At 46.9% G+C, this 23,023-nt stretch overlaps 1 protein-coding gene and 1 pseudogene across 1 annotated transcript in view; one reads left to right on the top strand and one right to left on the bottom strand.

Moving 5' to 3' along the window:
* The window catches only part of LOC144116217 (mitochondrial-processing peptidase subunit alpha), a 123,914-nt gene that overhangs the window by 40,141 nt on the left and 60,750 nt on the right, over positions 1-23,023 (bottom strand). The window contains exons 9-10 of the mRNA XM_077650947.1: positions 17,237-17,448; positions 8,380-8,470 (exon numbers count right to left, since the gene is read on the bottom strand). Of these exons, the coding sequence (XP_077507073.1) occupies positions 8,380-8,470; positions 17,237-17,448 (303 nt within the window). The remainder of the gene's footprint in view (positions 1-8,379; positions 8,471-17,236; positions 17,449-23,023) is intronic.
* Positions 925-2,308, top strand: LOC144116218 (uncharacterized; annotated as a pseudogene).

Genomic DNA, 23,023 nt, shown 5'->3' with positions numbered 1-23,023 from the left:
GTGTCTGAAATCCGAGGCTACGATTGGACCAAACGCAAGCCCCTCGAGAACGCGGGGGAGCAGGCGGCTGCTATTGGCTGCTGCGCGCACTGACGCAATGGTCTCCGCCGCGGCTTCTTGCTCTCCTTTGTGTGGTGTGTTCGCCTTTCGCCATTTTTGCTATCGCCGCCTTTACAGTCTATCGCCGTGCCTGTTGATCGGTTTCTTGCAGCCTGTTGATCGTTGCTTGGCCAGTCACAATGCCTACAACGAAATTTGAGACGCGACACGCGTTCGGTGCCAGGAAGCATTCTATGAGGTGCATCCGCATGGCGAAGCACGCTGCCAACGACTGCACCGATGCTTAGAGCGTCCAAGGACCAGCTACAACGGTACAAGACGAATGCGTCGCCGCATCTAGCAACGTACTACCTTCTGCTTCATCAGCACAAGAATGCGTGGTTTCAAGTGCGCCTGGTGACCCAAGCCCATCAACATCAGCGACCGCGGCCTTCAGCTCCGGTCCCGCATCTCCTCCTAAGGGCAAGAACGCGTTGTCCACCGTTCGCTTGACAACACATTTCTTGACACCTGAGAAGATAGAAGCGGCAGAGGCACAACGTGCTGCCGTTCAGGATCAACTTGGCGCCATGCAGAGCCACACAAAGGAAGTTTCAAGCCATGACGCCCGATCCCGGACCCGCCAGCACTACAACTGAAGGTGGGAAATTTTGCCTTGTGCAAATGGATGTGCTGGGCGACCTGCTCTCCAACCCATTGTGCCAGCATTGCCTTGCAAGTGGGCTGAAAATTCAAGAAGGCACCAAACTTGGACTGGCAACAAAACTTGAGTTGATGTGCCCACGTTGTGGGATTGTTGCGAGTGCGCGGAATTCTGCACGCCAGAACGAAGGACAGGCTTTTGAAGTCAATATTCGAGCAATTATGGCGATGAAACAAATAGGGAAGGGACAGACAGCTCTCAATGACTTCTGGGCAGCAATGAATGTGTCGCACAGAGGTCTTCACCATCGGACATTTCAAAAGCACTTGAAGAAGACCTTCAGGGACCCAGAAGCTAAGTGCATGGAAAAGTTCTACGCCGAATCTGCAACTGCGGTAAAAGAAGCCTACAAGCAGATGGACCGAGGCTTTTCCAGGGACATTACTGTCATGTATGATGGGACCTGGCACAAGCATGGTCACACGTCCCACATTGGAGTTGAGGCGATCATTGAATATCACACGGGCCTCATCTTGGATGCTGTAGTCCTATCAATCCAGTGCCTTGGTTGTCAGATAGGACCGAAACCTGGGGACTCGGATTACTGAAGCTGGCATGAGGGTCATGTGTGCCAAAAAAACACTGATGCAAAATCCGGGAGGATGGAGGTGGAGGCAGCCCTGATTCTCTTTGCACGTTCTGTCAGAAAACACAACCTCCGTTACGTAACACCTGTGTCCGACGGTGACAGTGGCACTTTCTCTGCCCTTGTACAAGAGAACGTTTATGGCCTTGTTCCCATCGTAAAAGAAGAGTGCCTGAACCACGTCCAAAAAAGGATGGGGACTGCACTGCGCAATCTTGTCCAGAAAAGTGAGAAGCCATTAGGAGGCAAGGGCAGGCTTACAAAGGCCCTCATTGACAAATTAACAGGCTACTATGGCTGGGCCCTCAGGAGCAATTCTAACGATGTGGCTGCCATGCAGCGTGCAGTGATGGCATCATACCACCACGTCACTTCAACTGAAGCAGCGCCTCATCATGAACTGTGTCCTGAGGGTGCCGACTCATGGTGCCGGCATAAGGCTGCTGCAGCAAAAGGAGAAGCCCAGCCGAAACATGCGTACAATCTTCCAGGCTACGTTGCTGAGGCCATGCTGCCTATATATGAGCGCCTCTCGTAGGGTTCCCTGCTCCGACGCTGCTTGGGAGCGAAGACCCAAAACGCGTCAAGAGTCTTTTCACTCAGTCCTGTGGTCCCTGATGCCCAAGGAGCAACACGCATCTTTAATTGCTGTGGAGACAGCACTGCATGAAGCAGTGCTAAGGTATAACGCTGGAAGCTGCAGGGCCACAAAAGAAGTCTCTGTGTCGGTGGGGCTCACACCTGGCCAACTGGCCATCCAGCGAGCGGCTGAGAAAGATGCCCTGCGCATGGGCAAGGCTGAGAAACAGAATGAAGTGAAAACTCAGAGGCGGCAAAAAAAGAAAGAGCACAGAGACAGCTCCAACTATTCAGCAGGATCGTTTTAGACCTGGAAATGTCTCAACTTTCGAGGGCCATTTTCTTGGAATTATTAATTTTTTTCTTGTATGGCTGCTCATCCCAGCATATCTCAGATACTACTCAGCGGATTTTCATGTGGTTTTCTTTTTACCCTGCACATAAATAAATTTTTGAGAGCAAGAAAAGCCCATTTATTGAAGATATTGTGTTTGGAATTGTTGATAAATAAAATTTGGTTCAATTGGTGCATGCCTAAATAGTAATTAAATTCAGCGCTATGCTAAAAATTTTTACCAAGGAAATTTAGAAGAAGGGCCTTGTCTTGCCCTGGAGTACCTATCCAGGAATGACTATGCTGTATTTTACAGTACCAGCACATTTTGCAAATTCTCCAGGCATGTCCCAAGGAACCCATGTAAACCACCGTGATATACTCCTGTAACTTGAGAACCAGTGGGCACAACTCTATGAAACGTGGTAATTCTTCAGATGTTCATGCTGTAAGCCTACCCTGAAAATATCATCAAGATATCTCGAGAAAAAAATAGTTTGTGTTCTCTCAATTTTTTAAGACTGTTTTCTAAGAATCAATTTTTTGCCTGGTCTGGCTTCTAGGGAAAGCCATATCTTGGGAACCACTTCTCAGAATTTCATGGGGTTTCTTTTATACCATACCTGAATAAATTTCTGAGGGCAAGAAAAGCCTGCTTTATTAAAATATTGTCTCTGGAATTCATAATAAACAATTAAAATTTGGTTAATGGAGGCCTAAATAGGAACACAAAATTCAGGGCTGTGCTAAAATTTTTCAGCAAGGAAATTTAGAAAAAGGGCCTTGTCTTGCACTGCAGTACCTATCCAGGGATGACTATGCTGAATTTAACAGTGCCAGCACATTTTGCAAGTTCTCCAGGCATGTCCCAAGGGACCCATGTAAACCACCTTGATATACTCCTGTTACATGAGAACCAGTGGGCACAACTCTATGAAACTTGGTAATTCTTCAGATGTTCATGCTGTAAGCCTACCCTGAAAATTTCATCAAGATATCTCAAGAAATAAAAAAGGTGATGCTCAAGGGTAGCCTCCCCCCTTAAAGTACGATGGTCTCACTGACCCATGAACTATGCAACCATAATCTAAGGTAGAGCGTACTACAGAGCGATAAATTTGTAACAGACATGTCCTATCAGAGCCCCTGTGTTTTCGTGAGAGTATCTTTAGTACATTCAGGGATCAAGCAGCTTTCTTTTTGAGGGTGTTTATGTGTGGCAGAATAATTGTGAATTGTTAGTCAAAAGATATTCCTAAAAATTTGTGTCATCTTTTAATGGTAGTGTGACTTCCTTCAGATAAAAGGTGGGATCAGTGTGCAGTCCTCTTCTAAGTGAGAGCAGAACAACTACCGACTTTAGCAAGAAAAATTTGAAACCTTTTGATCTGCCCATATGGCCAGTTTGTTTACTATCAGTTGTATTTGTCTTTCGCATGTTGCTATGTTTGAGCATGTGCAGGCTATTTGAAGATCATCAACGTAGACTAAATACATGATGGACTTCGGGATTATTTTAATTGTGGAATTCATTTTTATAATAAATAAGGTCGTGCTTAATATGCACCCCTGAGGTACTCTATTTTCCTGAATGAAGTTCCTTGAGAGGGTTGAGCCTAGGCGTACATGAAAAGAATGGCTGCAAAAAAAGTCACTCAGGTAGTTCCACATCCTACTGTGGATGCCTAGGTCCCATAGGTTGCGGAGGATCCCAAACCTCCAGGTTGTATTATATGCTTTCTCCACATCAAAGAAGACGACAAGACAGTGTTAATTGTGTATAAAATAGGGGTGTGCGAATATTCGAAATTTTGAATTCGAATCGAATATGTTTCATATTCGGTTCATATTCGTATTCGAGAATTTTCGAATATTCGAAAATTCCCAAATAGTCTGCAGCGATCGTATACCGCAAAGACTTTCGTAAATTTGTTTGTGGCAAAAGCGCAATACCTCAGAAAATTATCAGAATATAGAGTTTAAAGTTCCAGGAAAACAATATAAAGGCCCTGTTCTCTTTCTTCTCCATCGTTTATTGCGTGGACCGATGGCATTCCGATTCCGCTAGGGTTGACCTTGTGTGTAATTCCGCAAGTGGGCTTTCCCACATACCACACGTGCTGCGAACGAGATGATGGACGACCCGCTTCTAACAATTGCAACGTGAAAGCGCGTTTATTTTTTATCCTTCCGTAATATGTTATCTAATTAATGTCCGCACCCATGGCATTCATTCTGTCACCTTAACTCTCCGAGCGTGACCACCGCCATCTTATTTTGGTCCACTACGCTATGTGGGAAAGTCTACTTGCGGAATTTCACGTGAGGCTCCTGAAGGGGCGTCGAGGTGTAACAACAGGGCAAGCGATCCTGTAAAAGTCCCGCCTACTGCATGGTGCACTGTAACTCATGAACCTCCTATGTGGGCGTAACGGCAGGCGTGACAACGTTCAGAGGGCCCCTGTCACTAGGTAAAAAAATAACCTGGCCACATAGTTTTGGTATCTGAGTTCCGCCACTTGCCCGTGGCAATGGCAACTGTCGCCCCGCGCATTCGCCAGTAGTCCAATCTCAGCACCGTGCCGCTTTCAGACGCTGACTGACGCGTCGCTGGTCATTTTTTTTTCCTTTTTAGAGGCAGTCTCGCCATTCCTACGTCAATGAGCGTTCTCATCTCGCTTACGTTCGCGATGTCTTCCAGCACGCCGAAACTCGGTGCTCGTCACGGGATTACAGGTGTTTGCACTATAGAGCCGCCTCATAAGACTACCACATTTTCGGTAGTTTTTTTTCTGGGGCCGCGCGGCATTTTATAAATCAACCTTCGAATTACCCGGGCATTTCTGTCGGTTCTTTGAACTCCGAATTAATGAGGTATTACTAGCCATCAAGTTATTTTTGTTTCCAGTCTTGTCATGTTATGGATTTCATTTTGCCTGACTGATACTGTTATGCTGTTCAATTAAGTAGTATACATTTCTGCGCACATCACGTTTTTTATTTTTATATGGTGCTCAGGCAGTCTAGTTTTGTTTATTTCAGTTGCAAAGGCCATACACTCGTATTCGATTCGTATTCAAAAATTTCAATATTCGCACACCCCTAGTATAAAAGCTTCTCTGACTGTGTTTTTGAGGCAAACTAGATGGTCACTTGTTGAGCATGCCTTCTTAAAACTGCTTTGATGGATGTCAAGAAGTTTGTGGGATTCAAGGGCAAATGTTTGTCTTACCGTATTTACGCGCATAATTTGCGCACCCTTAACTTATCACCCGGGTTTACAAAAATTTTTTACTCCCATATTTTACGCACCGCGCTGCGCTAGACCACCATCATGCACGCGGGCTCTACCCTATGGCTCTACCCAGTAGCATTCAGCTATTCCGCGTGTTTGTTCGGAAGGCTTTTTGAATCTTTTGTGCATTGGGCGTTCATGGTGGTGTCAGGGGCCGCTATTACAGTCGTGGCGGCACCAGCGTCATCGCCACTCGGAACAGCCAGCAGTGCTTCCGGGGAGGATCGGCAGCTGATAGAAGAGCCAACACCGCTGTTTGTTTGGCTGATGCATGTGACTCGACTGCCGGCTACGCTTTTCTTGGTGGCTCTGACGACTTGTGTTCGGTCGTGTCCTGCGATGGGATATCACAACTATACAGCAAGTTTCAAAGTTTTAAAACGGCGTTTCAAACGGCCTTTCATTTAGAGTGAACTTTTTTTCGGGGGGCGGCCAGCGTGGGGTGCGGGTCCGGGTGCTGACGTATACGCAGCAACATACACTATACCTATATTGCGCGTTATGACCTTTGTGGGGTTTTTAAGTCGCGCTTGCGAAATCCACCCGTAATTTGTGCACCCCCTTCTTGGAGCCCTAAATTCTTAATAAAAAGTGCGCAAATTATGCGCATAAATACGGTATATTTAGGACCCTTTCAAAATATCTGGCGAGACAGCTTGAAAGGCCTATTGGCCTATAGCTACTCGGGAAGGTTGGTGGTTTTCCAGGTTTCAGGAATGGCACTATGACGGCTATTTTCCATTCCTTAGGCATTTTTCTCTCTATGAATATTTTGCTAAAGAAATTCAAGAGAGTCTCTACAGCAGGCTTGGAAAGATGGGCAAGCATTTCATAGGTATCTGGTCAGGTCCTGGAGCAGTAGTTTTTTTTGCAGGCAGACAGTACTCTATTGACTTCTTGGAGGGTGATTAAATTGTTGTATTGTTGGTTTGCACCTCCACCTGTTGGAAGCCTTTGTTTTTCGGCTATATTTTTGTACTTCAGAAATGACCACGTATAGTGAGACGAACTGGAAACTGCAGCGAAGTGTTCCCACAAAATATGTACCTCTTTCTTTATGCTTGTTTGTGTGCCAGGTGTTATTCGGTCACGGTGCCAGCCACCCACCATGGAGCCCAACTTGGGGACGGGACAGGAACTTGCATGCAAGCCCTGCCCACGCCAGCTGTACACCTCAACTAAAACCAAATATGACGCAACTCAGGGTAGTTGGCCACACAAGGTTAATCCTCGCCAACAGGAAAAGAACGAAAAACCAAGAAGTGAGTAGAAGACAGGAATAGAAAAGTGAAAGATGGAGGGGAGGATTGGAAAAAGCGACTGCCGATTTCCTTTGGTTCGGTCAGGCCGGAGGTGCCGCCTACAGGAAGCTCGGGCCAAAGTGGTGTGTTGCTTCCACCGAGGGGGGCCAAAGTGGTGTGTTGCTTCCACCGAGGGACCTTAAAAGTCCAAACGCTCGGTATTGGCTCAACCACCAGGATCCCCCTTTCCCCGGACACGGAGATACCACGCACGGCGAAGCACAAGTGCTTGGGTTCGTGGTGACGTACAGCTCACTATCATCCCCCTGCGAGGATGCACCTGCGGATGCTCGGGAACCCGTGGTGTCACAGCTCACCAACATCTGCATGTTGTAGATGCCCCTGCAGGGAGGTTGTGAGTGTGAGTGAGTGGTTGTGGCTGTGAGTGCGAGTAGGCATGAGTGCGAGTGTGAGTGAGCGGATGTGAGTGTGGTCGCCGTAAATGTGATTGAGCCACCTATCATGGTGCCGAGGTTGCCTGCTGGTGACACCTTGGTTGAGCAAATTCGGAAACCCCAAGCTAAAGGAACTGTGACGGCAGCAGGACAACTGAATCACATTATGTAAGGATCAAACAAAAAACTGCACTCTTTCCCACTGCGACTGTTCGAAGCAGGTGGTCAGCCATCTTGTTATCATCATGTGTGGTATGTGGGAAAGTCCAATTGCGGAACTTCGAGTGAGGTACAAGCCTAACAGTGTCCAAATGTGATCGATCTACATCATAAACAATGGAGAAGAAAGTGAACAGGATGCCTTTTTACTGTTTTTCTGGCTTTTTAAACTCGACTGTCGGTTAATCTGCCCAGACATATTGTGGTTTGGCCACAGCAGGATTTATGAAAGCCTATGCGGTATTTGATCACCGCCAAATATTCAGAAATTTTCTAATGTAAAATTCCTCGAGTCGAATAAGACTTGACTAACAAACATATTCGATTCGTATTCGAAATTTCAAATATTTGCACATCCTCACTTGATCTAGATCAAACAGTAAGCACCATTCATGAACTGCTGAACACCTGAGGATTTAGCACCGTTACTACTCACTCATCGCAAACGTTTGAACTCTCCAACCCCCCCTCCCCCTTCGCACTGGCTGGGAAAAGCCTATGAGGTCACATTCTGGAGTGAAAACTGAGTGCTGCAGCTATTCACAAGGACCCAGAGAAGACACATGCCATTAATGCAGCACTTCCCTGCGTCTCCTCTGTGTCAAATGAGTGCAAATCAAATGATGTCGTCCACAGTGGTGCCACACACTGGTGCACCCGCAATCATCCCACAAGCACAGCAGGCTGTGAGCTAATCTTCCTCAGAGCAGCAGCTTCACGATGGGTGAACCTACAAGCATTCAAGTTTGCCTGTGAGAGGGGGGGCTCACATGCTCACCAATCAGCTATGATGGGGTAACAACTGCAAGAGACGCAACTCTCCTGGCCCTGCTACACCAGCTGGCACAAAATTGCTTCGGACAATGGAAAGCTCCGCTGCTATGCAGGGCACACCCAGAGGACTCACCTGTGAAGGGTCCGCACTGGCATGAATACAGAAGACACCCGAGTCGCCATAGGCATGGTTGTACGCTGTGGCGTTGTACATCCAGTGGTACCTGCAAGTTGCCTTGTTACACAGCTGGAAAAGACTGCTCCTTTTTCTCAAACACAAAGTACACTTGGAACTACATTTTCCTCCGGTTGCATGACCCAGCTCTACTGCCTGAACACAACTGGCTTGGCTGGCACGACACACAGTGCAGACCTGAGATTTTAGTAGCGCAAAAAGTTGTCACTTGGTGTAGCGACATATTCAGGAAAACTTTGCACAGATTAACACAGGACGGGAGGGAGAAACACGCACACACACAAGCGCTAACTTGCAAATGGTTTATGGTTTATGGGGGTTTAACGTCCCAAAGCGACTCAGGCTATGAGAGACGCCGCAGTGAAGGGCTCCGGAAATTTCGACCACCTGGGGTTCTTCAGCGTGCACTGACATCGCACTGTACACGGGCCTCTAGAATTTCGCCTCCATCAAAATTCGTCCGCCGCGGCTGGGATCGAACCCGCGTCTTTCAGGCCGGCAGCCGAGCGCCATAACCACTGAGCAACCGCGGCGGCCCGCCACAAACTTGCAAATGTATTTTAAGAAACGATACACCGCTTTAAGAAGCAGAAAGGATGCAAGCGTAGGTATGCAAAGGATAGGTACAGTAAATATTGCATAAATGATAGGCACAAGCAAAGTCATATCAGAACTCAGTGGAATTGCCCAGAAACCAGAACCAACAAAAGGAGGTCATCTATTGCGAAGAAAATCATGTTCTTTTTTGAGAAGGGCTATCGATGCCTTACTCATGAAGCCTTCCGCAGTACTAATTTTGAGGGCCTCCACAATTTCCCGGGCCAGCCTATCGGAACCTCGCCCGATAACAACCGTATAACAGAGGAGAGGGCGGCACTGCTGTTTCTTCTCTTATTCCTGTCAGTGTAGTGTTTGCATTTAAGGCAATGCAAAGACAGATTCGAGCCACCATTTGAGCCCAGGGAATTGGCATGCTCTCTGAGCCTGTCATTTAGACAGCGCCCTGTCTGGCCTATGTACACAGACCCACAGCTGAGCGGAATCTTATACACCACATCAACAGTGCCTTGGCACCTGCTGGTCATAGCGCACAGGTGGGACAATTTCGAGGGGGCTGTAAAAACAACATCAACTGCGAACTTATTAGACACCCTTTTGACACTGTGCGATAGCTTGTGCACAAATGGAAGGACTTGAAGAGGTCCTTTTTTTTCTCTTGCCAGCGTGAGGTGAGGAACATTGACGGCCCTCTCAAGCCTTCTAAATTGTTTACGGGGGATGAGGGTCTTGAAAACTTTTTTTTATTTCTTAACATATCTTCCTGAAAATTGGCATGCAGATATATTTTTAAATGCTAATCCCAAATAGATATTCAGATTTTATATATCTCATCTAGAAATGAAGATATGGCAAAATAATTTATGCCACTTAGGTCTTTTCTTACGGGCCATTATGGTGATTTCTTAATCAAAAAAACCAGTTTTAAAGTAATGCTGTCATTTTTAAGGGCCCATTGCACATCCTAAAGCTAAAGAAATTTTTAAAAAGTCATCACATAGGTCATGAATGAATAACACAGTAAGGAAAAAAAAAACAATGTGGGAGTAATTAGCTTACATCTGACCTAATTGCTAGTCTATTGGGTTTAATGAAAATTGGAAAGCTTTAGGATGTAGCTGAGGTGTTGCTGAAAAAAATGATACCTACTTCAATAAAATCAGTCGATGCAAACATTATGAAAAGTTCCGTAAGGCAAAGGCATTTGATTGAAAAAGCAAAGCTGAGAAAATTGCATTCATTTTTTCTTACTCTGCCATTTTTGTTTACTGATCATATGGAAAAATTTAATGCTTTAGCATGCAGCCCAGTCATCGCTGAACACAATAACACCAAATTTACAGAAATCTGTTCATGTAAAGATTGTGAAAGCCTCTGTATTGCCTTGGCACTTGGCAAAAAAAAAGCTCAGAAAATCACTGCTATTTTCTTTGAATCTGCCACAAATTCACAAAAGCCCTGGGCAGTAGTCCTGGGTGCTGTCAGGCTTGTGCTTCTTGGCCATCCTCTTCTTCACCTTTTCAGCATTGGTGTGACCCTTATCAGACCTGCACAGCCTCTGTTTATCTTTTTCAAGGCTGCTACCAATGAGGCAGCTCCCAGGCCTGTAACCAAGCTGTGCTGCAACAGCTCTGCTGGTTGCTGCCATTCCTTGGTTGAAGCAAGAAACTGCTTCTTGTGAGGTTAAAAACAGGACAGTGAGGAGCATCTAATGGGAATGTTCAAGCTTCAGTTTAGAGCGCACAACGTCTGCCAAGTTCGCCGAGCGCCCCCCCCCCCCCCCCCCCCCCCCCCCCTCCCCCTCCCCTGCAGGAGCTCTCCTCAAAATATATAAAAGAAACAATGATGTTATCAGCGGTGGCAGCGGCAGCGGCTTGGCGCGCTGCCAAGGTCCGTGCTGCGCGTGCTTGTCGAAGCGTTGAGCACGCGAGCTCGGTTCAGCCGCGTCCGTCGGCACCGAAGCGGCGTGCGCAAACGCCGAAGTCGACGTTAGGCTTAGGTCAGCCGGCTCGGCCGCTTCCGACGACACGGAATTCGAAGCGGCTTGCAGCGTATCAAAAGTCGACATTTTCGACTGGCTTAGACCAGGCACATCCACCGGCACTGCAGAGACTTGCGGTAACACCGAAGTTGACGCCGATCGGCATTGTCCAGCCGCGTCCACCGGCGAAGCTGTTGACGAGCTCAGTCCAGCCGCACGCACCGAGGGTACAGCAGCTTGCGGCATCACCGAAGCTGCAGTTCACGATGATGCACTCTACTTATTCCATGCGCGTCTCTTTTTGCCGACTGCTTTTCGCGTGCTTGCTTTCAAGCGCGCGTCTCGGGCCATCGTGACACACGGAACAAAGATACCAGGCAGGCAAATACATGCAGAAGCACGAAATTCAAGGCTAAAAGAAGCGATTCAATAGCCAAAATATCTACAATAACGATAAGGAAAAAGGCAGAACGAAAAATATAGGAAACAAAGAGGAGCGCGAAAAATGACGCGCGTGCAGGCGAAAGCAGACGACGGGAAGGAGCCGGACAACGCGGCCGCGGGGGGGCAAAGCATGCGTCACGGCCAATCAGAGGGCTGCGCCTCGAGGAGGCGCCCGTTTTACCCAATCGGCGGCTGTCTCGCGACGCTTTCCCCCCTTGCGAACGGGTGCCGATAGCTCCGCTGTGCGAGGGTCTACAGCTTGCCCAGAGCAACACCACGACTTTTAAGGCCTCTCCACGATTTCATCATCATCAAAACGTTTATTTCCACCGAAATGAAACTCCTTTTTGGACCCCCCGGCACGCAGGCCTAAGGGAGCCCTACTTAGGAGCCTCGCAAACTAAGGTCTGGTGAAGACACATTGTCGCTTCACGGCCTCGCGGAACCGCATGGCGCGATTTCAGGCGCGATTGACGCGTGGATGGTGGGACGCGCGCGTCATTTTGACGCGTGCCCAGTATGATCCGTCACGAAATCGCGCTGCCGCGTGCTCCTACTCAAAGAAGAAAAAAACGCCTCGCGCGGCGCGTCCGGGGCGCGTCCGCCAATCAGATTTCAAGTAAGTCACGTGGTATTTGGTCACGAGGCATTTTTGGTTTTTGGTTTTGCCACTAGATGGCCCTACTCTCTGCGCATCTCGACGGAACCTTTTCGGCGCATTTTTTTTTCGCTCTGCAGAACCGGTGCGCACGTGAAAAACACGTGCTACTGTTTCGTGCGCGCATCGTGTTCATCGAAAATGGAGAAAGCAGTCTTCAACGAGGCCCTTATCACGGAAGTGGAGAGGCGTCGCGTCCTGTGGGATATACGCGACCGCCTCTTCTGCTCTGTAGTAAGCGCCCGACACTCCATTTTCTATGTCGAGTTGTAAACAAGCAGCGGCCTCTTGGCATGCAGAAAGTACATAGTCGCAGTTTCGCACACTCTCTTCCTGCTTGAAATTAAGCTTGATAAATATACTTCGGAAAAAAAAAATGTCGTTGTGTAATTACACTTAGATTATTTCTATTGCAGTGTTGTGTAAGTTTAAGGGCATATTACATATGCGGTAGCAGGGACAATTCATGTCGTTGGGAGTTACGTTGTCTGGCAACCCGGAAAACGCGCCGCAAAGGCGCCGCTCCCCTTTTTACGTGCGGGTGCTCGCGCGTTGACGGCAACGCGGGCGTCCACCGCGCGTCGCGTTTTCCGCGAGCGAAAAACGCGCCATGCGGTTCCGCCTTCAGCCGCCAGGCGATTTCTCCTCCGACGCGTGACGTCACCGCACTACGACGCGGGAGCAGCCACCGCCGACCGCTGCGGCAGCACCTCCTGGCGGCCGCTGCCGCCGTTCTCCTCCCGCGCTGTTTCAAATTGTTGAAGTGCGGAGTACTCCGAGGCGTATTTGCGTATAGCAAATTGAAGATAATGAATTTCACCGTTTTAAAAGACATGAAAGATATCTGGTTCAATGTAACAATCTTCGTTCGCATTTCTGGAAACTGTTCAATCTTTTAAAAGCTTACTTTGTGCAGTTTTTCTAGTAAATTGTTGAAAGCAATCATTTGAAAGGAGACATCGCGATTGCTGTAAACATCACTACCGTCGTGTTTGAACATGTGCTGCACGTGTCGTGTGTAACATGCTGTTCCTCCGCCGTTCTTTCTTTCTGTGTCATTTGCTGAAGCTTCCTTGCGGGCTGTGAATACTCGAAGTGCAATCCTGGGAAACGTCTGTGAAAGTGCTGTGCGCGTGTGACAGTTCCTGAGCCATTTGTTAAAATGCCAGGACACTGTTGTGTTCCCGGCTGCCGCGGGAATTACGATGGAGAAAAGACTGTGCGCGTCTTCACTTTCCCAGCTGATGCTGACAGAAGGAGGCAATGGTTGAAAGCCATTCCACGTGCTGATTTCGAACCCGGAAAGCGCTCAGTGGTAAGTCGAAAAAGCGCGATATTTATTCCGCGACGTAGCTGTGTGTACATAATGCGCTACAACATGGCCTAGTGGGCGAGCTGGAAATATTCTAAATTTGAAATATTTCACTGCGCTAATTGCTATTGCACCCATGGAATTAATCATCTTAAATATGCTAACCTTATCTGCGCTGGGCTTTGCAGGTCTGCGAGCGGCACTTTAAAGAATCAGACATTCGGACTTCTTCTAAGTATGTGGACTCAAAAACGGGCAAAGTCGTCGAGGCAAAATTGAAGATCACTCGTCTCAGCTCCGACGCCATTCCCAGTGTATTCCCGAACTGTCCCGCGTACCTTTCTGCGCCCGCCACTACGTCCCGAGAAGCACCGACTGAAAAGAGAATGCGTCTTGAAGCAGCTTCTTTACAAGATGCCATCGCCATGTCACTCCAGACACACGCGGAGGAAGCAGCAAAGAACAAGATTGACACTTTCCAAGTTCTACTGGAGTGCCTTCCTCAAATCAAGCTTTCTGATTTTTGGAATGTTATTTCTCGACCTGCCTGCGTCCTTTTTCTCAATCTTGCTGTTGATGACGTCCCTTGTGTTTTGTCGTCAGTCACGGTCTTAGAGAACCTCACGGTGAAAGTTCATTACCGAAATGTGCAGCTGACTACAATTGATGGCATAGATACCATCCATCACACAGTACATGATATCCGTTGCTTGATAGGTCTGCTGGATGCTGTAGAGTCGTTTCACGGAAAATTGTTGTCTAAGCATGAAGAAAAAATTGATGGTTTGCTTAAGTTGGCACTTTCCCTGCTTGAAGATGCCTTAAATTGTGAACTGGCAGATGTTGAACAACCCAATGCAGTTAGTTTCTTGAAAGAGCAAGTTTCTCTTCTTCTTGTCAAGCATAGCAGGTCATCCCGGTGTTCTGCAGAGTTGCTGGTATTCTCAAGCATTTTATTTACAGTTTCTCCGCATGCTTATAGGTTCCTTCACAGTTCCGGAAACCTTAGATTACCCCATCAATCTACAATACGTCGTATATGTAACTCCTACAGCGTAAGCCGGGCAGCTGAACAGCAAGGCACTTCTTTCCTATCGTATGCAAAGAAGCTTGTCGCAGCAATGACGGAGCATGAAAAAATTGATGTACTCATGATGGACGAAATTCACCTGCAGCCGTATTTTGATTACAAGAGAGGAGTAATTGTTGGTGCAGCTACAAATAGCCCTAATGCAGCAAAAACAGCCCATGTTTTTATGATGCAAAGCTTGCTTTCGCGTCAGAAGAATGTTGTGCACATACTGCCAGTAGAGCGCATCAACGCACAGCAGCTTCACACTATTCTGCATAGCATCATTACTCAGCTAGAGCATGTTGGGTTGCGTATAATCGCAGTCATAGCTGACAATAACTCAATCAACCGGAAAACAATGTCACTTTTTGGGGCCCCCTGCAAACTTCAGAGTGTGTATCCACACCCTGCAGACTCTAAACGTCCTCTCTTTTTTCTGATTGATCCTGTACACTTAATGCTGTAATTTAATGCTAGAAGATGAAATTGAAGTAGAAGGTGGGGAGTTAGTCAAGGCCATGACTCGTGGTAGTCTCAAGTTTCCACAGCCTGCCATAGTAAATGCTGTTCTTACTGCTGAGATAGTTCTTGACAAACTGAGACGCGAACAGCATGCGACACAGTTTCATGCACTACCAAATCAAAAGGAGGCTCTCTTGGCACTCACACATGATGTGTTAAACGACGGCATTGACTTTGATGTGTGTGAGAATGGGCACACTCCACAGTTGGTAATGCACTATGTCCTAAGTGCAGCAGCAAACACGCTTCTAAATAACCTTTGTAAAAGAAAAAATGATCAACTTAATAGTTGAAAAGGCTGCAAAAGAAAAAGAGAGAAAATTGAAGACATTGAAGAATTGACTACTCTGTGTGCTTGTGACTGTTTTTGTTAAGTTTTTTTAGTTTCGAAACCAGTTTTTGCATTGTATTATTATATATTCTGCATATTTTCTTTTGTTTGCTTTCTGTTTACAGCTTTTCTGTTGTTGGCTTCACTTACTGCATTTTATGATTCAGCGCTGTAACAGTTTCCTTACTTCCTACTCCTACTGATCGTGTTTCTCATCTGAAAATAAAATACGACTTGTGAAAGTCCTCTGCGTTGTTCATTTTCAATAAAAAAAATATTACGAACGTATCTTCACACATGCGCGCTTTGATATAAAGTCAGTAAAAGTCTGCTAAAATGTAACTGCTTATACTTTCAAAGAAACAAGAACAAAAAAAAACATTCGGTTAGGGTGTGGGCAAGCAAAACACGATTTAAAAAAAAAGTAATTATCTTTTCGAGAGACATAATCAGCACACTTGAAATGCGTGAAATGCGTGCGAGCGCGGAAGCCGAACCTACTGGGCCGTCGCAGTGCGGTGACGTCACGCAAACGTGGAGAGGCCTTAAAAAGTCTACGTGGTGTTGCCCAGAGGCGCCAAATTGGAGAGCGGGAAACCAGCTTTCAAACGAGACCAAGATGGCGCCGATCGGTTCGCGTCGCGCGGAGCTACGGCAGCTCGAAAATGGGGAAAACCTTCGCGCTTGGCGTTCAATTTCGGCTCACCAACGTTTCTAAATTGCCGTTTTTTTCATACTTTGAGTTGGAATTCAGCTATAATATTTTGTAGAGGCATAGTTGGGACATTAAATACTTCAAAATCGCAATTTTTGAAAATTGCCATCTTTGACCATTTTTCGCGATTTCAAGACCCGCGTCCCCCCTTAAGCAGCTACTTCGAAACAGAACCTATTACCGAACTCGGGAGTCCGGTTCGCTCCAAACGTTCAACCTGGTGGTCAAAACTGGATTTGACCCTGTGTGTGCATGACTTCGAAAGGGCTGATCTTAGACAAGAACAAGATCTTAGACAAAGAATGACAGCTCTAAACCATGTGAACCAGTTTGTAATTCCAGTTTTCCTCTAATCAGTTTTTTCTGTACACTTTTCCGTGTTTTTGCCACATATGACTAATAAATGTTCAAGTAGTTTTGCACACACCACTCTGCTGTTTGTTTCATTCAGAAGTGTAACTAATAAGCTACAATTTCATGTGTTGCAATATGCGCTGGGCTTGTTACTTCTTGTGAAAAAAATTTTTCTTTCAGTACACTCCAAATTGTCCATATTTAAGCGGTAGCGAAAGAGTTAAAAACACTTGGGGTGTAGTCGTAAGTAAACCAAAGGTCGTGCACTGAAGCAAGTGCAGTTTTTAATAGAATTTTGTTCAGGAAAAGTTCGACACAACCCACAGATAATGATAGTGAGGCAACGGTGGGCAACACTATGCACTTTGCTTCAGAAGCATTTGTTTTTCGACACCGAAGTTACTACACATCAGTGTCCAAATATATTCTTACAGTACTGGCCTAGTATAAATTGTGGCTGTCCATAAAAACTTTGCAAAAAAGGCCTCTTGCTGTAGCAGTAATTTTTGATGAAAATGTTGCCGGTATACCTTCCTGTCCGTTTGCACAGCTTGTTTGAAACGATTAAGTTTTAAGAAAAATACTGACGCTGAAAAGTATAACTCTGACAGCTTTAGAGAAGCAACAGACCCATGTCTACTGAGCACTGCACCCAAGGTGAACAAAAAGTCAGTTTCTGAGCCACAATGTAGTCCACAAAATGCTTCCCAGACAGGTCCCACACCCAGGCAAACTTCTGTGCAAAGGCACCTAGTACAAGGAAACAATACCACAAGAAACACTTAAAAAGGCCAACCATCCGTGGCCTTGAGCAAGAGCACACTGCCAGGTGTGGTTCCCCACATACCTGTTCAGCACGTTGGTGTAGAGCCGCGTGTACATTCCTTTGCCAGGGCCCCCTGCCGAGAAGGAGCCCCCGCCACCCATGATCATGTTGAGGACACAGAAGGCAATGAAGTCCGAGTCCTGGTGGGAGCAGCTCTCCAGCCCCAGGACAAAGTGTGCCAGCTCCGGTATGGGCGTCTGGCCAGGGCTCACATCCGACAGGTCCTTCTCCACCTGCATGCCCCTTTTATGGTCATGAGCTGCCAACTGTGCCCTCTGGGACCCACCCCCATCATAGGCAGGACCAAGTACACTACAGGATGTCCTCTGGTGACCTATCTCTATCAATTCCTAAGCCAACTAAAAAATCCGCCTCCCCATTTCTTTTCAAGCATTCTCTCCCCTCCCCCCCCCCCCCCTCATCCCTCTTCCCTGGCATCCACTACAGGACACTTTCCTGCAGCCAACTAGAATGCCATCAATCCACATTAGTTCTCTTATGCATGCTATCTTCAAGAGGCCAAAAAACACCTTAGAACACAAACAAAAAATATGCCGAGAAGGAAGCAGTACCCCGTGTCGGACAGCCTTTGGCAAGCAACTTTCACATGAGATTTGCACAGGCTTACCAATGATCAAAAACTGCTCCCCAACTAGTCGAAGCTCGTTATAATGGAACGGTTTATAAAAAAATAACAGATAATTAAGGAATGATGATTCCCCTTGGAAGCTCTGTCAACACGGCTATGACGAAGCTATGGCTATAATGAAGTAATCGCCGGGCCCCTTCAATTTCATTGTAACGAGGTTCAACTGTACTTCAAGGCATCCCTGTTCTCTTGTGATTTCCAATGATACAAGACCTACTACAACAAGATGGTAAGTTGAGCGAGAGAGAGAGTGTACACTTTGCTGAACAGCTTGAGTGTTAGCTGCTAACTTGGTGGAAGGTTTCCCACATGAGGGCCAGCTGATCTTGTAACTGCTGGTCATGCAATGTAGTCTTATTTTCTTATTTGTCCTGTTTTGCATTTCCTTCTCAAGCAGAACTTACCCACACAGCAAAAAATGTTCTCCTTCTTTTTTTCACCAGTGAGCATAACTGATCCCTGCCAGCCGAAGTGCACAACTCATTCCATTGGTCTGGTTCTCGCCTTTTCTGTTCCTGCTCGTACCCGCCACTCCTGACACCAGAGGAGGAGTCCAGCTAACAGCTGCCCAATGGCTACCGTGAGGTTATAGCAGTAAGAATGACCTAGAAAAGTCAAACCAAGACCAAGAGGCTCAAAGCAAACTTGGGAGCAAGGATACAGGTTCTCCACTTTGTGCAAACTATCCACACTTGGTTTAGGTACTCCTTAGCAGATAGCCTCGCAACTGGCTGGGCTTGTTCATGTCCAATGTCCCAAGGCCCCTTTAATGTTCCACCTATTGCCTACCTTCTGTATCAAACTCCTTCATTAGCCATCAAGTTTTCACACCATACGCGAGAGCACAACATAAGCTCAAAAAAAAAACAAATCAAAAAACAAAAACATGGAAAATACTCACTTCTAAACAACACCCACAATTTCATTTCTCGAAATGTACAGTCCAAAATCAAACAATTATGTGGCATAAATTGTTTTCTGTTTTCACTCTAGTTGACATAGTATAGACGAAAGCTGTTGACGTAAGCACCTATCTTGGTGCGCAAACAACACAGTCAAACTCTGCCTTTGTGACATCAGCATTGGACAACTTCACTGATACAAAAGCCAGCAGCTTCAAGTGCGAGACAAGAACACAAGTGCAAGGTGCACCCTAGACAAGTGAGAAGGCCACTAGCGCATGAGCAACGAAGATGACGCAAGCGTCAGAGAAGGCAGTGGTGGAAGCGTTGGAGAAGTCACCGCATGGTGGCAGGAGAGCGATAGCCTGGCAAACTGAGCTTGTACTTTGCGCCACCTGCACAGTTCGACTTCCAGTGGGTAGAAAAGTGGGGCAACATGGGTGCCATGAGATATATACCGGGTGTCCCAGCTAACTAGAGCCAAGGGTTAAAAAATCATTCATTAGAGGCAGGCGAGTGAAACCAGTTGCATATTGGGGACAGCCATCTTGCGCACCACAGACAATTTGTTGTTTCGCAAATAAATAATTTAATTAAGTTTAATTATCTAAATGAATAAATATTGACTTTAGACAGCAAATTGCATTTGAAGAGTTGTCGAGCTTCTTCAGAAACCCCCAATCCACCATTTACGTTAAGGAAATCCTCACGTGTGTCATTTTTTTCCCAGCTCAAAAGAAAGCCCGCGAAATGCAAAATAAACCACGTGACTAATGCGCTTGCGCGCCATGATCGTGATGCTCTCAAGCGTGGTTTGAGCGAACGAAATCGCTGCAGCCTTGGTTCGAGGGCCCCGCAGCAACGGCAAGCCGATAAGTTGGCGGTGGTTTCTCGTCTGCGTCAGCCAGTGGCACACATGACGGTGCGAATTGCCGCCACCAACTTATCGGCCTGCCGTTGCTGCGGGGCCCTCGAGCCAAGGCTGCAGCGATTTCGTTCGCTCAAAACACGCTTGAGAGCATCACGATCGTGGTGCGCAAGCGCATTAGTCACGTGGTTTATTTTGCATTTCGCGGGCTTTCTTTTGAGCTGGGAAAAAAATGATGCACGTGAGGATTTCCTTAACGTAAATGGTGGATTGGGGGTTTCTGAAGAAGCTCGACAACTCTTCAAATGCAATTTGCTGTCTAAAGTCAATATTTATTCATTTAGATAATTAAACTTAATTAAATTATTTATTTGCAAAACAAAAAATTGTCTGTGGTGCGCAAGATGGCTGTCCCCAATATGCAACTGGTTTCACTCGCCTGCCTCTAATGAATGATTTTTTAACCCTTGGCTCTAGTTAGCTGGGACACCCTGTATAGTGGAACTGATTGAACAGAGAAGCTGAGGGAGATGCTCCAAATTACTGTCTCACAGAAGATGCACATGACATTCTGGCGGTATCAACACTGGCTGACAATGAGAAAAAAAAAGTTCAAAAACTCACTGCAGTCTTTTCGACAGTCACTGATCAGCAAAAAACCACGTACAATAAAAGCTTGTTAATACAAACTTTGAAGGAGCGGAAAAATTATTCGAATTATCCAAAAGTGCGCTTTAAGGCCCGAAGAAATGTCAAGACCTGCATGCATCACGGCAAATTTATATGGTTGAAAACTGCTTTTAAGATGAGAACAGTGGAGCGGTAATTGATTTTTGCATTTCCACCAACATTTTATCACGTGCACACTGTCGGGTGCGTTGAAGCAGAACTATTCTAAAATGGTAAGGGCCTCCCCAGCATGCTTCACAGTTGAAGTTTAGGGGAATCCTCCAAGGTGGAGTAGATCTGTAATAAGGGAGTAATTACTCACTGGCATCCACCAAAGCAGACCCATACGGCTACTCCACATTGAGGGATTCCCCTGAACTTTGACCAACAGTGTTGCCACTTCGAGTTATTGAACAATTCGCTCTCGCCCTATCATAAGCTTGCCCTCCCGGTTAGCTCAGTTGGTAGAGCGATGGCTCTGGTGAAGCGTTGGTCCCGGGTTCAAACCCTGAACAAGGATGAATTTTTTTTTATCTGTGAAGTTTCTGAGAAAGCTGTAAAGCTTTCCTTTGAAGCCGTATGGCTCCGCTTGGGTTGATGCCAGTGAGTAAGTATTCCCTTATTACATCCTTCACAATGCGACACGGTAGCTGTGGAGCCCCCTCAAAATGCCTGCGTCACGTCACGTGCGAGGAAGCTTCACAGCACAGAGAGAGAATAGTGTGTGACGAGTGCTTATCTTTAATGCATTTGAACAACCACACGGATGGAAGCGAGAGAAATGCGCAGCAGCACCAATCAGCATCCTTGGCTGGTTAGTTGGTTTGCAGCCGATAGCCACCGCCGCTGAGGGCTAACGCAAAGCTCAGTAAAGAACAACTGAAACAAAGCGGTTGGACTATTCTTGAAGACGGGACTGTCCATTTTTCATCACATCAGCCATCGCAAGCATGTCAAAGGCGTGCAGGAAACTCTGCAGCATGAAAATGAGGTTTCAGTTAGGCTATCTTGATGATTGATTGCCGTGCCAGTCGCTTCTGGATGCAGCCTCCATTCCAGAAGCCTTTCGAATAAACCGGCGCGAGATGCGTAGCACCCAAATTAGTGAGCGTCCGACACCGTAAACTTACATGGGCGTTGGCTGGGACCACACCGGCTGTTCCACTTATCTGGATTTCCAAATAGACAGGGTTGAATTAATGAGCTTTTACTGTACAATATGGTGACGTTTCACCAGAAGGAGCAAAAACTCAAAGTGGAATAGTAGCGGCATTTGTAACAGCCGTATACGGACTGGTGTTACACTGCAGGAACAGAACACCATAAGATGAAATGGTGCATTACTGGCCGGTTGCAGGCTTGCAAGGATGTAATGCTATCCTAGGTGGCGCAGAGTGCTTACAATCTTACTTTAAACATGGCAGAGTTTGAAATAAGGAAGGAGTCTGGAAGTAACAGGCTGTGGTCTTCGCCATCATCATCCTGACTACGCCCACTGCAGGGCAATGGCCTTTCCCATATCTCTCCAATTAACATTGTCCTTTGCCAGCTGCTCCCACCCTATGCCTGCAAACTTCCTAATCTCATCCGCGCACCTAACCTTCTGCCGCCCCCTGCTATGCTTGCCTTCTCTTGGAATCCCCTCCGTTACCCTAAAGGACCAGCGGTTATCTTGCCTTCGCAGTGCATGAACTGCCCAAGCCCATTTCTTCCTCTTGATTTCGACCAGGACGTCATTAACCCGCGTTTGTTCCCTCACCCACTCTGCCCGCTTCCTGTCTCTTAACGTTACACCTATCATTTTTCTTTCCATGGCTCGCTGTGCTGTCCTTAACTTAAGCTGAACGCTTATCGTTAGCCTCCACGTTTCTGCCCCGTAGGTGAGTACCAGTAATATACATCTGTTGTACACTTTTCTCTTGAGGGATACTGGTAAACTGCCATTCATGATCTGAGAGAACCTGCCATATGCGCTCCACCACATTCTCATCCTTCCAGTTATTTCCTTCTCATGATCCGGATCAGCGGTCGCTGCCTGCCCTAAGTAGACGTATTCCCTATCCACTTCCGGCACCTTGCTGTCAATTGTGAACTGTTGTTCCCTTGCTACACTGTTGAACATTACTGTGGTTTTCTGCATGTTCATTTTGAGACCCACCGTGCAGCTCTGTCTAACTACGTGATCATGCTTTGCAATTCATCTCCTGAGTGACTCAGCAAGGCAATGTCATCAGCGAATCGCAGATTATTTAGGTATTCCCCATTAGCTCTGTCACGACGCAGTTGGCGTATGTCGTGGTAAGGCGTGAAGAGGGCCGCCGAAGGGGAGCAGGGGAACGCGCTGACAAAAGGGAGAGGATCTCAGGGCGGCATCGCACGCGAGTTTCGGGAGCCTCGCCCTAAGCGAGGAGGAATGGTCTGATCAGACGCATGTGTCGTAAAGGGTTTCTCTCCCCTCGTTGTGGCATGTTTCTAGTTAGCCACGGCAGCTTGCTCAATGGGACAGCGCCAGAGACGAGCGGGCATCCGAGCACCCTAGGCCAGAGCGGCTAACAGTGACGCATGTGTCGTAAATGGTTTCTCCCCCCTCGTTGTGGCATGTTTCTAGTTAGCCACGGCAGCTTGCTCGATGGGACAGCGCCGGAGGCGAGCACGCATCCGGGCACCCTAGACCAGAGCGGCTAACAGTGACGCATGTGTCGTAAATGGTTTCTCCCCCC

This window comes from Amblyomma americanum, chromosome 1 (genome assembly GCF_052857255.1).
Source record: "Amblyomma americanum isolate KBUSLIRL-KWMA chromosome 1, ASM5285725v1, whole genome shotgun sequence".
Classification (NCBI taxonomy): Eukaryota; Metazoa; Arthropoda; class Arachnida; order Ixodida; family Ixodidae; genus Amblyomma; species Amblyomma americanum.
This window is presented reverse-complemented; position numbering and strand designations above follow the sequence as displayed.